The sequence below is a fragment of the Polypterus senegalus genome, chromosome 14, assembly GCF_016835505.1.
Source record: "Polypterus senegalus isolate Bchr_013 chromosome 14, ASM1683550v1, whole genome shotgun sequence".
NCBI lineage: Eukaryota > Metazoa > Chordata > Cladistia > Polypteriformes > Polypteridae > Polypterus > Polypterus senegalus.
The window spans coordinates 53,553,061-53,568,963 of NC_053167.1; the positions used below are offsets into that span (position 1 = coordinate 53,553,061).

A 15,903-nucleotide genomic window follows, 5' to 3' on the forward strand; every position below is an offset into this window, starting at 1 on the left:
ATGTCAACATGTTTTGGTGACCTGAGCAAACCAGTGTGATTGAGACCTTCACCTTTCTTTATTTTCAGGTTAGCTGGTCATGTGGCGGCTTGTTGTGCATCTCATTATTGTATGGCTGCTCAATAAAGGAAAAGAAACAACTAAGGGGTCCGAGTGTTGTCAATTAAAACTAAGGTAAAATAAGTCAGTCAGCAGCAAAAACAGCTGACTAATTAAGAATATGGTAAGAATGAAAACCTGCAGCCACTGCGGCCCACCAGGACCGGAGTTGGACACCCCAACCTAAATGAAAGAAGCTTCTTTGCAGGCATGGAAACCCTCTTACCTTAAGTCAGCGTAGAATCACACATTTTGTAGTCAAATTAGTATACTCTCATCATATCTCACAATTTTTACATACAACATATGATATACTGGGTGCATCACAACCCACAGTTCATTTTAGAATATACAGTTTCAAAAAAAAAAAAAAAAAAAAGTAAATTAAATTAAATTCAAAAAGTTTCAGCAAGGGGTAACATGTACAAGTAATACAGGCCCCTGGTGTCTGTCCTGTTTGGCTTCAGTCACTTTTTAAAGGGAACTAAATGTGACATGGCAGGCCATTTATTTCTAAAGTCCATGACAAAGGAATTGCAAAGCAACTTTTAGTAATTTTGGAAAACCATATTTAAAGAAGGTTTCAATCAAGTTTTTGGAAGCATTCCAGTTGAGAAATTGCACTGCTTCATGTAACAAAGTACTGCTGCGGAGTGAAGATGCTAGCTTGATTTAAATGATACTGTTGCTACAACTGGCAATATTGTTTTAATTAATACATTGAGAGACTGAGTAGGTATTTCTGGATTAACTATGTGGCCCATCTCCTATATGTTCAACAGAACATTTTCAATGATTGGAAATCAGTCATCATATATGATGAGCCAAAGAGGTCAGTTCTGGGGCCAATCTTTTCTTCATTATCCAAGTTGCCTCTTGACATAATAAAATCACTGAAATTGAAACTTATATCATTGACATTAACAAGCGGATGTCAAAATTTCTTGAAACTGGATTTATTTTTTTACCCGGATTTATTTTCAGACAAGACCATCCTTCTAAAGAAACCTGGGGTGTTCGGCCAAAGGTCAAAAACATCATTTTCAATGCGGTATGAGAAAAGCTAGGAGTTGCACAGTTGAGGAATTAAATTAGTCCTTCACAAATATTCAATACAGGTTAAAATTTCTTTTTACACCACAAAGATATCATGGTATAATCTGCCAAGCAGTTAATATCTTGCATGACAGTGTCATTAGCTGAATAAATGTTTCTTGGGTACAAAACATTCAACAATTTCGGTTTTGAAATTCTGTCGGTACAACAAAGACGACAGTGGACAAAAAAAAAAAAAATGTTCATGGTGACAAAAGCACCAGCTTTTTCCTTCTTGCAGGTGCATAGTGTGCAGTGCATACTTAAAACTGAGTGTTTGCTAGTTGTCAAATCCTATGCATATAAGAGGCCATCATTACAAATCGTAAGGCATTATGACAGGGTCTATCACACTACATTAAAGTCATGATTGCTAACAATTTCCCACAAATTGCTAATTATGTAAATAATTACAAATGGGGAAAAAAGCTGGAAAAACTGTGTAATGTATACAGGATTTGCTCTATGGATTGGTTGGCTCTAAGTTTTAGGACTAATTAAGATTTTATTAACTGAATCTAAAGCTTGATTCAGTCCTACAAAACTCAACTCTCTCACATCAGGCCTTGCTGTATGTCCCTGGGTCAAGATACAATCTAGGAGTGACGGAGCCTCCACTGCAAATGCTCTAAGACACTGGAATTGCCTTCCTTTCAGTAGTAAATCGTCTGACTCGGTTTCTATTTTTAAGTCATATATTAACACTTTTTTTGTGTAAATATGCTTAGTGCTACTAATATTTATTTTAATTTTACACATCAGATTTGTTTACACAGGTTTTACCAGTTTTTTTTCTCTTATTTGCAAAGAACTTTGTGCAAACTACTTGAAAAACTGATATAAATTACCTGAATACAATTTGTATGAAACAGGCCAAGCTTATAAATCATCTTGAGTTTGCTTAAGGAATGCATCTTATATCCTGTAATACTTTGGTGGGTAACAAAACTTATACATGGCACATACATACACACACACACACACACACATAGAGTTAAGTGGTCATATTGGGACAGGGGATGTCACAGCAAAGTAAACCCAATACCTGGTAACACGTCAAATGCATATTAAGATCATGAATTTTGATCAATATAAATATTAAACGACAATAGTGCACAGATGGATTTTATTGTACTACCAGTGTAAACATTATTCAAATTTGCCAGTTTTGCTGTGAAACACTATACTGTACGACCAATTTGACCACCCCAGTCTACATATCTAACCTGCAAAACAAGTGCCTCTCTTCCTGTCCTGTCTTCACCCTGCCAAAATATTACAAACTGTCAACTAAACCTTAAGACACAATTTGAAAGAAGCAACAAAAAAAACGTTAACTTATCTTACAGAAGCCAATTTCTTGCTCTACCACATTCTACTTCACTAAGAGCCAAATACACAGCACACACAATAAGCTGCTTCTGAACACAACACATAGCACAAAAGGTTAAACTTGTGCTTTATATACCTGTTGTTGTGTTTCTGTCGACAGATGCAATAGAGAGCATTGGGATCATAGCCTTCTGATTCTGCTTTGCTTGATAAAGGCCCCAGTAGGCCAGTATCTTTACTGGCTTTTGCTGTTGGCTTAAGCTTCACTTCTTTACTCTGCAGGGACTCTTTGGGACTTTCAGGCACCTTTCCAATTTCTATCTCAACTTGAGATTTTTCAGAACTATCTGCCTGAACAACTCCTCCTTCTGCCCGTTTCTTTCGTAGCTGGTTCTGTAACTCTTTAAGAGTTAATTCATCACTGTCGTCGTCATCATCGTCGTCGTCATCATCTGATGTGGTATCTCTGGTGGCAGCAGCACTGTTTTCCAGTTTTCCACTAACCACTGAGTTATTAGAATTAACTACAGCACTTGAATTTTCTACATTAGTTTGGCTGGAAGTTTTTAACTCAGAACTTCCATCAAAGCTGGCCTCAGAGGCAGTTTCCACATCAGTAGCAGGCTGAGAATGGGGGTCAGAGCCTTCAAGATTAGCAGGAGCACTCCTCCTCCCAATTATTCTGCGTTTCGAGGATGACAAAAATTCTTCCATCTTGTCAGTGCGCTTTGACTGTCGACCACTTCGTCGGAGTGGTGCATCCTGACACTCTGCTTCTCCAGGCATCTCTCTCTTTGCAATAGTTGTCCTACGGAAACCCCAAGTCTTTTTAAACTCCTTGCTTGTTGGGTTGATTAGTTTGACAGTGTCTTCTTGGTTATCATTTTCTCTTTCATCAGAAGCTGACAAAAAAAAAAAAGAAAGAAAAAAGAAAAAAAAAAAACACTTAACATTAGAATAGACACAGGTTGGTCTTTGGTTTAAAGTTATACACCAACAACTACTTCAACATTTTATAGGTAACAAATATCCAGTTCACAAAATATACCACCATCTATTTTTCACCCATTCCTCCACCCAAAATAACAAACTGTTTCCAATTCTCCCCCCCATCAAAAGTCAAGATTTAATCAGGAATATAATTAACTAATTAGTTCTCTTAGGTTAGAAGTGTATATTTAATTTTTTCCCTAAAGACTTGCATAAACATTTATTTATTTAAAATTGATCTCTTTTATAAACACTTCAATACTGTTATTTACATAACAGCTACAGTTGTTCCTACAGCTGGCAAACAAAGGAAATCAATTGGATAAAAATTTGATTCCATTCAAATGACTTACTCTGGGAAAGCAGACCAATATATTAAGTACTACTTAGTTGGCTAAACATGTTCAGAAAGTCCCAAAACATCAGGAGAATATATCATCTAGCTTAAAGTAGAATCATTACTTCTGCTCATAGATCTGTAAATCTATTTTGAAGAATTTAGTAACATTACATTTGCACATTTTTCTCTAGTCTGTGTGGGCTTCGTTATATTGATTGGAAATTCCATATTCACCCATGTGTAAAAGCCTCATTACTTGAGTGAGCCTTAAAATGGAGTTGCACATCGAAGCGCAGACTCTTCTCGCCATATACACTATAACACTGAATTTAACTAGTCAGAGTTGAGACTGCTTTGTTAGCTAGATATGCAAGGCTAAATGTTTCTTTGATTTAAGATATCTGAAAGTAACAGGAAAAAAAAAAAAAGCAAAACAGTCCCAAGTCTTTCTGAAAACACATCACGTACCTATTCACTGGCAAATTACAAGAAAGACTATTGCTATGTCACTGATGCAGTCATCTAAATCTGCAAGATAAAATAAAGGAAAAACTAAGGAGCTCTAGGAGCTTGTTTAGCAGCATAAAATAAACCTCACATCCTGGGGAAAGAAAACATTTTGTTTCATTAAGGCAATAAATGTGATAACACTCTGATTTTACTTCATAAACAAAACAAATGCCTCCATCACTGCACAAAGAAAAAGTTATCCACATTTATGATGGTTAAAACCACAAAGGCCATTCAAGCTTTCGTAGCTTTATATAATTAAGCAAAGAAAATGTGCCTGGTACTGTTACAGACAGAGCCGTCAGCTGAGACAGAAGAGACAGTACATTTCATATATACAAGACTATCCCAGGAATTTACTGGCAAACATCTTGGTCAAAAGCAAATTCACAAATTTTACTGAGTCAGCTTATGTGTAAGTAAAATTGTAAGATTAGCAGGTTGAGCATGTAAATTAATGGCTACACCTATACAAATGTGTTGATGTTATACCTTGAGCGATGATGCAAGAAAGTACAGCAGATCTCTTATTTTTCTTTAAGGTTCTCTCACAGAAATGATGCTAAAAATTGCTCAATTGAGCCATAATGTCAGAAAGTGTAGATTTAACTTGTTTATGTTTAAGGTTATCTAACAGAAATGTTGTTAAAATGGGTCCAGGTCTGAAATAAGGCTGAAGGTACAATTAAACATGATTATTACTGCAAACAGATGAGAACATGCTGCTTCCATTTCTGTAAATATAAATGAAATGCATTTTGTAGCACCAAAAGGCATTCAGGTGCAAGTGAAAGCTGAGGGATTGTTACATTCATTCAGTGGAAATTTGAGCTGCTGCCAGAATAAGCTTTAAATCAATGTGACACTCCAATACAAAAGTGGATTTAGAGTATGGATGACTGCAGGCCCGGTAGGGTAAATTCTGTACACATACAAAACCACCCCCAACCCACAAAAAAGCCACAGATAGGTCCAACAGGGCTACATTATGGGACACAATAAGGCAGCATTGACAGTTGTGTTCAAGGACTTTGTGGTAGAGGACAAGTAAGCTGATGTAATGAAAATTATAGTAACTCTCAGAAATTCTCTCTATAACCCTTTCATCTTAACGTAAATGAAGAGGATCCTTATTTATATTACATTTTTACTCTTTAAGTTTTAAATTAGTACAAAATTATCCATGTGGTAAAAAAATTAGGCACATTAGATCAAGTATGACAAACATTTTGTTTTTGTTTTATTTTCACGAACAGTGCGACATGAAATATTTTTGGGCAGATTAGGTAACAGATCATATAGCTTGAAGAAGCTTATACCCTTCATGTTCATGTCTGCTGGTTATGCTAACCAAAAAAAAAAAAAATAAAAAATGGCCACACCTACGCAATGCAAAAATCTAAGGTTTCTGTCTCTACCTTGCAGTTTGAAAAAAGCATGATGAAGTAACTAACAAAATATCCATAGAATCTCTAGAAAGCGTTTGGCACAAATAGGAGACAAGTCTGCAGCATTCACTTATTAAAGATTATGTATATGGAAACAAAAGGCACATCACACACAAATTCACAGTACATAGGTTTAAACTCATTTGTCTACCATATTGCTCAACAAGTCAAGTGATACAAAGTAATCTCAAATGTCTGGTAGATATTAGTACAATAGTCCTGGGAAAAGAACTGCTAAACTAGCATATCAAAAGCCAAAAGACAATCAATCAATAAATCATTCAAGAAAGAAAGAAAATTCAATGTTCTAAAACTACACTACATTTTAAAAAAAACCTGGAACTGTAAAAACAACATTCAAACATACTACTAAAAGACCACAGTGAATGTGATTGCAAACATTTATCCACTTTCAACAGAATCAATCCTTAAGGAACGTTTAAAGAAAAATATCAAAACAGCACCTTAACATTGGAGACAATTTTTTCATTATTAAAAAGGGAATAGCATGAATTTCTCCTTGTGTTTCTTAAGCACAAGTGTGTTAAATATACCTATACATTTTTATCTTCATTAAGGGTATTAGGTCAATTAAATAAAACTAATCAAATGCCTAAAAACTGCACCCCTTAGGAAGACTATTATCACACTAATAAATGTGACATTTTCCCATGTCATGAAATTAATGCTATACTCTGAATTCTAAAAACCCATATTATATTAGAGGGGAAAAGCTCAACAGAAAATACCACAATTGATACTTCAGTAACTGTTGAATTTTGTAATTTAAATAAAAACAAAAATCGTAGCAAACTACTGAGATTGTGTTGTATAAAATACACTGACAAAAGATGTTGATAGTCTGTACCTTCACAGCTGATATCCATGAGATCCTGTCTCTGTTCCAACTCTGGGATTAGAGAAAGGTTTGAGTTTATAGAATCCTCTACGGCTGACATGTCAGATTGTTCAAACAGAATATCTACAATAAAAATCAAAGGTGCAAAAAAAGTGAAATGTAGAATGTCTATATATATAGATATATATATAATAAATGAAATTTTGCAGCTTGTTGTGATGCTTAGTTTTGATATTCTTTATTTATTTAGTGTAACTACGCATAGGGTAATAGCAAAGCTCAACTAGCAAAACTCAAAGTTTAGCTCTGCTAGCACTGTATTCCAAAAAAGTTGACATTTAAAACAACGGCAGACCAGTGGAATGGAGGTGTGCAAAACTACTTGCCATTTTACAGTTTAAAGGCAGTGAATTAATTTAAATAATCCAGACTGATATAAGGAAACCGTGCATTCAATTGTTTTTTATTGTTTACTTATATGTGACTAAAAACTCTACAAATTGTGTTTTGTAAGATTCAATCTTAGATTAGAGGAGTAAAATAAAATCAAGAACTATTATGTTTAAAAGAAAAATCAAGCAACTTAGGAAAAGAGTAATACAATAAAATGCACTGAGTCAAGCGACATGGAAATTCGGCAGTCTTCAACATTCTACATTGCCTAGAAAAGAATCCAATGCAAACCCACCACCAACATGGATTTTTAACACCTTCATGGCTGCCTCAGATAAACAATGAACAAAACAATTTCAGTTTCTGTAAATCAAAATAGGTGTGTAAAATAAATGTTAACGCTTAATGATTTTCAGTAACAACTAAAGGAAAATGTTCAATAATTTATCTACCTCGGAAGAAAAAAAAAAAAGCAATTTTCAAAATTTGCTTAATTTTTCAATATAGTCCCCTAATACCTCCATACAATTCATCCACTTTACCAGCACACACTTCATCCCCTTTGAAAAATAAATCTTCTGTCTGACCTTCAACCTTGTCGTTGTCTTCACCTGAGAACTGCTATCCACAGAGAGATTTCTTCAAAACTCAGAATAGGAAATATAATCTGAGGGAGCCAGGTCAGGACATACATGTCACAACATGCTTGCTACTTTCTTTCATACTCGGGTAGATAAATTATTGAACACCTCTCGCATAGTTCAACATTAACCTGAAACAAGACAGTTAAGGTGATGCTTGCTCATGTGGACGAAGCAGAAGATATACAACACCATGGTTGTAAACAGTGCACCTTTTCATACTACAAAACTGTGTCTTTGTAGACTTTAGTGGATATTATGTGTGGAGTGTCCCAAGATACTATTTCCCCGAGAGTAGGAAAAAGCTACAATCTATACTGGTCAAAGCAATTACTGGCTTCTTTAAATTGCAATTATTTACAGATTTGCCTAACCTAAATCACACCACAGATTGTTTTTTTGCTATAAAAGACAATGTTAACGTTAAGAGACTTTTCTCTGAAAACTGAATGGTCTACAACCCCAAACATTCATCTGCCTTAACTAAGTGTTCTAGTGTAATTTCTTAACTGTGGTGGGGGTTGGGGGGAATCTAAAGATGCAACTTTAAATGCATATTAATGGGTGATGCTTATTTCAATAAAGCATAGTTTTCCTGGTTGAAAATAAAATACAACTAAAATCAAACAAACCAAAAATAAGTGATGAGATAAGTAATATGCAGGCTTTATCATTTCCTTAAAAAATCTTCTTGCTCTTTAATAAATATTAATTTTGAATGCAAACTGTGCAAGTTAGATGGTGCCAGTACATTGCTACACAGCCCATAATCTAGCTCTCAAAAGATTCATTGAAGATCATTTGATACTCTAGACAACAGCAAGGCTTTGCGCAAAAAAAATAAATAAATAAATAAAATGCATATCTGTATTCTGGATAGCTAAAATGTTTAATTTGAAACCTGTGTTATATAATATTTTACCATTAAGCAGATAAACAGTGCATAATTCAAAAAGGCAACTATTGGCTTGTAAATTACAAAACAGGCTACCACAGTAAAAGATGAAATATGCAAAAAAAAAATAAAAAAAAAAATACAGTAATTGTAACAGAATGTACACCGCTAATGAATATCCACTGGTATATTAACAAATCTTAAGAAAAACAAAGCTATAATTTTCAAAAAGTATTCTAATACGTAAAAAAATTTCTAATAGTAACTATTGCTCAAGCGTTAATTAGCTTAAATTAAAATATGATAATGATAATCTTCCCTGGCCATGCCAAACCCGGAGAATCACTGATAAACCATTTAGCAAAGCAAGAATTTAAGCTGCCCAAGGCAACACATTGCAAAACAGTTCCCCAATCAATATGAAACCCTTTCCCATTGATCACAATTGTGAATCATGGCTCTGCATGGTCAATTATACCTCTTTATCTAACTGTTGTCCAAGTATTAATGGAAACAGAACAATCCACCGTTATAGGAGTAAACCATTTCGATATCAGTACAGTAAGTGGTGTTTATCAACATTATATACCCAATTGAAGTGGAATGGAAGGAATCTGAAATTCAAATGCATATTTAGCTTTACAATATCAAAATACAAGGAACAAGATAGGACGGTTAAAAAAAAACAATCAATTCACAAAAAAGTATTTCTACAGTTCTGACCGAAAGGAGATTCAAGACTTCAAGATTCTATTATTTGTCACACACAGTTATAAAGGTACAATGTGCAGTGAAATGAAAATAGATAGCCTACTCGAAGATTGTGCAAAGAAAAAGCAAACATACAATAGAAGAAAATAAAGTTACGATAAAATTGACTAAACAAAATTAAGTAAGATAGATTAAAATTAAGTTAAATTCAGAAATCTGAAACAGTAAAAAGTGTAAAGTGATTGAGCAGCAAGTTAGAGCAAGTGTGCAATGAGTTTTCAGATATAATGTTTGTTGGCATGTTAGAGTTTATGATCCTAATGACCAGACTTTGCCATTAGGCTGCAAAGCCGCTTGCCTGAGTTGAGCAGGCTGAACAGCTGTGTTAGGATGCTCTCTATGGCACCAGTGTAAAAGAATTCAAAATTGTTGGGGACAGTTTGAATTTCCTCAGCCACCTCAGGTGATAAAGGTGCTGTCCTGCATTTTGTGTGTGCTAGGTCCATGTCAGGTCCGTTGTGATGTACTTACCCAGGTACCTGAAGCTGCTCATCCTCTCAACAGAAACACTATTTATGCTGATGGGGCTGTAGATCTGCTTCTGCCCAAAGTCTACCACTAGACTCCTTGCTCTTGCCGACTTTCAGTGAGAGGTTATGAGATTTGCTATCCTGTCCAGATAGAACTCCACATTGTTGTTGGAAATGGGGCCTAAGGGCCTGTTTATAATTCACACTCAGAACGCGTATGCAGATCCATCACGTCTGCCATGCATTCCCAGCGTTCATTTGACGTGTCCTCCGAGCACGTCCTTAGAAATTAAAGCAATGTGCGCGAGAGTTGCAGTACCAGCAAAAAGTCGGGGGACGCAGTGCAATTAAGTTAAATTTTGCAATTGAAGTTGGAATGTGACAGGGTCTCTGTTTACCATCTACATGTGACAGAAAGCTGCTCTGTTGATCCTACAGGATAGATGTGCATGCTTCGATGTTTGATGAAGGATGCGATGTGGTGAAGTGAAATGGCAACAGTCATATGACAAAGTTTGGAACTAAACTTAATTCTTTGGATTTTTGTTGATGATTGGCTGAGCTTTCAAAGTAGCAACTTCCTTTTAATATATGACATGCCTTATGGAAATGGTAGTATTTCAGCAGTCACATCAAGTTTATTGGATTAACAGAAAATATGCAATATGCATCATAACAAAATTAAGACAGGTGCATAAATATGGGCACCCCAACAGAGATATTACATCAATACTTAGTTGTGCCTCCTTTTGCAAATATAACAATCTCGAGACGCCTCCTATAGCCTTTGATGAGTGCCTGGATTCTGGACGGAGGTATTTTTGACCATTCTTCCATACAAAATCTCTCCAGTTCAGTTAAATTTGATGGTTGCCGAGCATGGACAGCCTGCTTCAAATCATCCCATAGATTTTCAATGATATTCAAGTCAGGGGACTGTGACGACCATTACAGAACATTGTACTTCTCCCTCTGCATGAATGCCTTTGTAGATTTCGAACTGTGTTTTGGGTCATTGTCTTATTGGAATATCCAAGCCCTGCGTAACTTCAACTTTGTGACTGATTCTTCAGGATAATGTTGAAGCATTTGTTTATATTGGGTTGAATTTATCCGACCCTTGATTTTAACAAGGGCCTCAGTCCCGGAACTATCCACACAGCCCCACAGCATGATGGAACCTCTACCAAATTTGATAGTAGGTAGCAGGTGTTTTTCTTGGAATGCAGTGTTGTTCTTCCGCCATGCAAAGCTCTTTTTGTTTTGACAAAATAACTCAATTTTTGTCTCATCAGTCCAAAGCACTTTATTTCAAAATGAATCTGGCTTGTCTAAATGGGCATTTGCATACAACAAGCAACTGTTTGTGGTGTGAGTGCAGAAAAGGCTTCTTTCTCATCACCCTGCCATACAGATGTTCTTTGTGCAAATTGCGCTGAATTGTAGAACGATGTACAGATACACCATCTGCAGCAAGATATTCTTGCAGGTCTTTGGACATGATCTGTGGGTTGTTTGTAACCATTCTCACAATCCTGTGCATATGCCGCTCCTGTATATTTCTTGGCCTGCCAGACCTGGGGTTAACAGCAACCGTGCCTGTGGCATTCCATTTCCTGATTACATTCCTTACAGTTAAAACTGACAGTTTAAACCTCTGAGATAGCTTTTTGTAGCATTCCCCTAAATTATGACACTGAACAATCTTTGTTTTCAGATCTATTGAGAGTTGCTTTGAGGAAGCCATGTTGTCACTCTTCAGAGGAGAGTCAAAGGGTAGCACAACTTGCAATTGACCACCTTAAATACCTTTTCTCATGATTGAACACACCTGTCTGTGAAGTTTAAGGCTTAACAAGCTAATCCAACCAATTTGGTGTTGCAAGTAATCAGTATTGAGCAGTTACATGCATTCAAAATTTTGCACAGCCAGTTTTTCACATTTGATTTAATTTCATACAACTAAATACTGCTTCACTAAAAATCTTTGTTCGGAAAACACCCCAGTACTCAGATGTTCCTAGGAAATGAGCCATACCACGGTTATCTTTTTTGTTGAAAGTAAATTATTATGCAAGCTGAGAGGGGTTCCCAAACTTTTTCATATGACTGTACAAATGCATTTGTGGTGCTTTTATATTCAAGTGTTGCATATTCCCCAACCTAATGACACAATGCATTTTAAAAGTCTCACATACCCATCTTCTGTGCAGTTCCCCCACCCCCACACTTAACAGCACGCAGAGCCACAGAGAAAAAAAAGACACCATGAAAAGGTCCAATTTGTGATTTAAGTGGAAATTTCAGCTTTAATCTCGAAATGTCCAGCATAATCTCATAGTTTATTTTATCATTAAAGTAGTACATTGTAAATGTCATCTTAAAACCGACCTGCTTGTTAATTATGTGCTTCTGGGGCTTCCTCCTTGAACCGACAGCAGCTGGAGGCAGCAATCGTCACACAGAACACATTAAATTTAAGGTATTCCAGCTCTATTCATATTTAGAATCCTTAGATTTGTACTCGATGGAATCCATTAAAGTACAGTATGTATATTACATGTTACAGATAAGTCGTTAACGTCATTTAAATAATGAATACTGTTAATTACACATGTAATTGATGACTTTGGAAGAAATAAGTGGATAGGACTGGCGAGCTTTGTTGGGATGAATTGCCTGTTCTCATCTAGATTGTTCTAATGCGAGGGTGGTACAGTGGTAGCACTGCTGCCTTGTAGGAAGTCACGTCCCTGGTGTTCACTGCCTGGATTTTGCATGTTTTCCTGCGGAGTTTCCTTCCAAATATATTAAATTGTTTGATGATGCTGAAATGACACAAGTGTATGTGTGTGCTTGTGTTCACCTCACAATGAGATGATGTCCCATCCAGGGATTGTTTCTATTTTGCACCCAATGCTTGCTGGAATGGGTTATTACTGGATTAATGGATGTGATCATTAAACATCCTTTCCAGAGATATTGTGGCAAGGTGCCCTCAAAATATAATGGATGTTTCAGGCAATTCACAACACAGTGAAGCTGAACGTTCTCACTGTGATTATATCTCGCACTGCTAGTGCAACGCATGTGTAGCAGTAGCATCCACAGAAGCATGCATGACGTGAAGTATAAACCCAGCCTAAGACCACTGTGTCATCAGCAAACAACAATTGTGTTGGAGCAATCTTTAGCCAGACAACAATGTGTGTAAAGGGAACATAGCAGAGGACTCGGTACAAAGCATTGTGGAACAATGATAGTGTTGGAGAAAATGAAAGATTCAAATGACTTATAAAAAAATCATTTTCTGCTCAAAGAAAAAATGAGAAAGCATATTGTTTTGTAAAAACATATAGTACCAAGAAGAAGCAAATCTGTCATATTTTTGTTCAAGTCAGTATAAATTAAGCTAAGATGACATTCATGTATATGAACATCAAGGATAGCTCAACTTAGAAAAGACTATATAAGATCAAGATAAAATGTATCTATCATTACATTTACAACTTCAGAATGCAATAAAATAACTCCCGAGACATGACCATTATCTAGTACTCTGTATCTATATGCTTCCCACTGGCCATATCATTTGTAGTTCTTCACTGGGTTACCATTTTTATGCAGATACTCTTTTAATGTTAAAAGTGAAACTTCAGAGCTTTCTCAGCTCAAAACTTGCCTCTGTGAAATTAAAACCAGGATGGAGCACAACTCAAAATTAAATTGCAACAGAAGAAAATTAACTCCTTTTCAATTACTCTTGATGGTGATCTCCTCACATCTTCATCTAATGCAAGGAATATTGGTGTCATTTTTTTATTACTCTCTTTTCTTATTCCACCCATATAAACCAGATTAATAAACTTTTACTTTCACCTCCGTAACATAACCCATGTTTTCTCACTTCTCATCTTTTGCTGTCCATGCTTTTGTCACATCCCATATCAATTATTCTAATGCTCTGTTGGCAAGAGCCCCTTCAAATCTTACAGTATATCTCAGCTCCAGCAGATTCAAACCTCTACCTCCATTAGTCCCTATACAGACCAACACAACCCATCCTGCTTTTTAACCTTCACTAGCTCCTTATGTCTTAAAAGACTGAAGATACAATTTTATTAATATCCTTCAACAGCTTTACATGGCCTTGAACTAGACTACATCAATATGTTCCTGTTTACCCAGTAAAGTCCTCTAACTCTAGCAATGTTATAGTTACAGGGCCACCAGCTGTATAGCCCAAACTTTGGAATGCCCTCCCTAAATTAATTACATCAGCAATTTACTCCAGTTTATAGTCTTATTCTATTTAATGCTTTGTAAATACCGAATTTATGTTTTAGGCCTTGTTCACACGGGCGTGAAAATCGAGCGTTTTTGCGTTAGAAGCGTCCGTGGCGGATCAAGCGCCAAGTGTTTTCTACGTAGGAGTCAATGAGAGTGTTCACACGGGCTTTGGTGACGTCGCGTTTGTCCGGCTGCGCGTTTATACGACATCAAAAAAAATGTTGCATGCAGCTTTTTCTTGGCGTTCAAAACCCAACGAACACAAGGAAACCGCTTCTTGTTTGTTTTCTGCGTGTTTATTTTACGCTTCGGAGGACCGGATATTTTTATGTTTTCATATACAACATATATATTTTCATATTGCTTATTTTATTTTATTGTCTCATGTAATTTGTAAACCATGAACCTATTAATTTATGTTCTAATATAATATTTGATAACGATTATGTAGGGGGGGCAATCCATGGCATTGGGGGGCTGAGGGGCATTTCAGTGCATAACACCGGTGTAAGCGCACACTCGACTACTGTTTCCTTAACTCAAAGTGACAAGTAGTTTCTCTTTGGGGCTAACACCAAGTCGCATAATAGTTGATCGGCGTGCAATGTGGCATTGCACCAGCTGCAGCAGACAATCAAAAGTGGAAACCGACATCCGACAGTAATTAAAAAACTAGCGCGGAAATTTTCGCATTTCTTCATAAAGCACAAAAAACTTCCTTTAACCCAGTGTTTCTCAAATAGTGGGCGCCCGTGGCTCGTCAAGGAGGTCGCGTTTGACCTCGGGGAACATGCTTTTTTATTTTTCTTTTAAATTTTTTTTGAATTTAGAATGCACTTTAAATCTTTTCTGTTATATTTAATAAAGCTATTCTTTGTTGTAAATCGGTCCATATTTCTTTCTTTTTTATTCTCTTATACGTTAATATGGATACAGTGTTATGCAGAGGTGTACTTAATTTTATAGACAAATGATACTATTTATAGTCGTGCAGGGGGCGCAAGATGTTTTCTTCTTCCTAGGGGGGGCATGACAGAAAATAATTGAGAAGCACTGCTTTAACCCGACGTTGTGCAGTCAGAGGATGAACCCAGTAGCGGCGATTTTTTCTCTCCCTACATCACCGTAATATATCTAACATAGCAAAATGGTCCATATTGAAAGGAGGCACCTCAAATAAAACGACAAAGGCTTTCATATCCAGTTCCCGACACTGCCTCCACAGGTTAACACACAAACTACAATTTGGGCTGCAGGCTGGCGTTAGACAGAGACAAACGAACGCCGGTGTAGAAGTCAATCGATCGCCACCACAAAATGCAACATAAACGTCTAGGACGTTCAGAGCAAGTTCGTTTATCCAAAAACCTAACGCCTGTGTGAACAAGGCCTTAGTGTTCTATGCAGAAAATATTTGTATCCAGTTACATATACCCCTGCTGTTCTGTCAGAGAGACTGAAGTGCCTTGAGCATGTGAAAGGCTCTATAAAAATAATGTATTATTACCCCTTAAAAACTGATCATTTGTGTTAAAATTAAAATGTACAATTTCTAAATTCTTCCCTGAAAGAAGCCACCAAATGCTGGGTTTCCTCCAAGAGATACTTTGCCAGGCCTTTACTGCACCTGTCTTTAGTTACTGCTTGTTTGTTGTGTCTTTCTTCCTTCAGTTTTGTCTTAACTCTAAGACATGTTTAGTTTGATTTTGGTAATTGAAGACTATTGCTCTTTGCACCAAGAAGTGTTTGAGTCACAGCTTTACTGTGACG

At 36.3% G+C, this 15,903-nt stretch overlaps 1 protein-coding gene across 4 annotated transcripts in view; it reads right to left on the minus strand.

Annotated features, from left to right (window-relative positions):
- The window catches only part of LOC120543497 (death-inducer obliterator 1-like), a 103,281-nt gene that overhangs the window by 41,609 nt on the left and 45,769 nt on the right, over window positions 1-15,903 (minus strand). For 3 of the 4 annotated variants that reach the window (XM_039776572.1, XM_039776573.1, XM_039776574.1), the window contains exons 3-5: window positions 6,683-6,796; window positions 2,663-3,428; window positions 2,421-2,459 (exon numbers count right to left, since the gene is read on the minus strand). In XM_039776572.1, the coding sequence (XP_039632506.1) occupies window positions 2,421-2,459; window positions 2,663-3,428; window positions 6,683-6,773 (896 nt within the window). In that variant the 5' untranslated portion in view covers window positions 6,774-6,796. The remainder of the gene's footprint in view (window positions 1-2,420; window positions 2,460-2,662; window positions 3,429-6,682; window positions 6,797-15,903) is intronic. The other variant, XM_039776575.1, reaches the window with a different exon arrangement.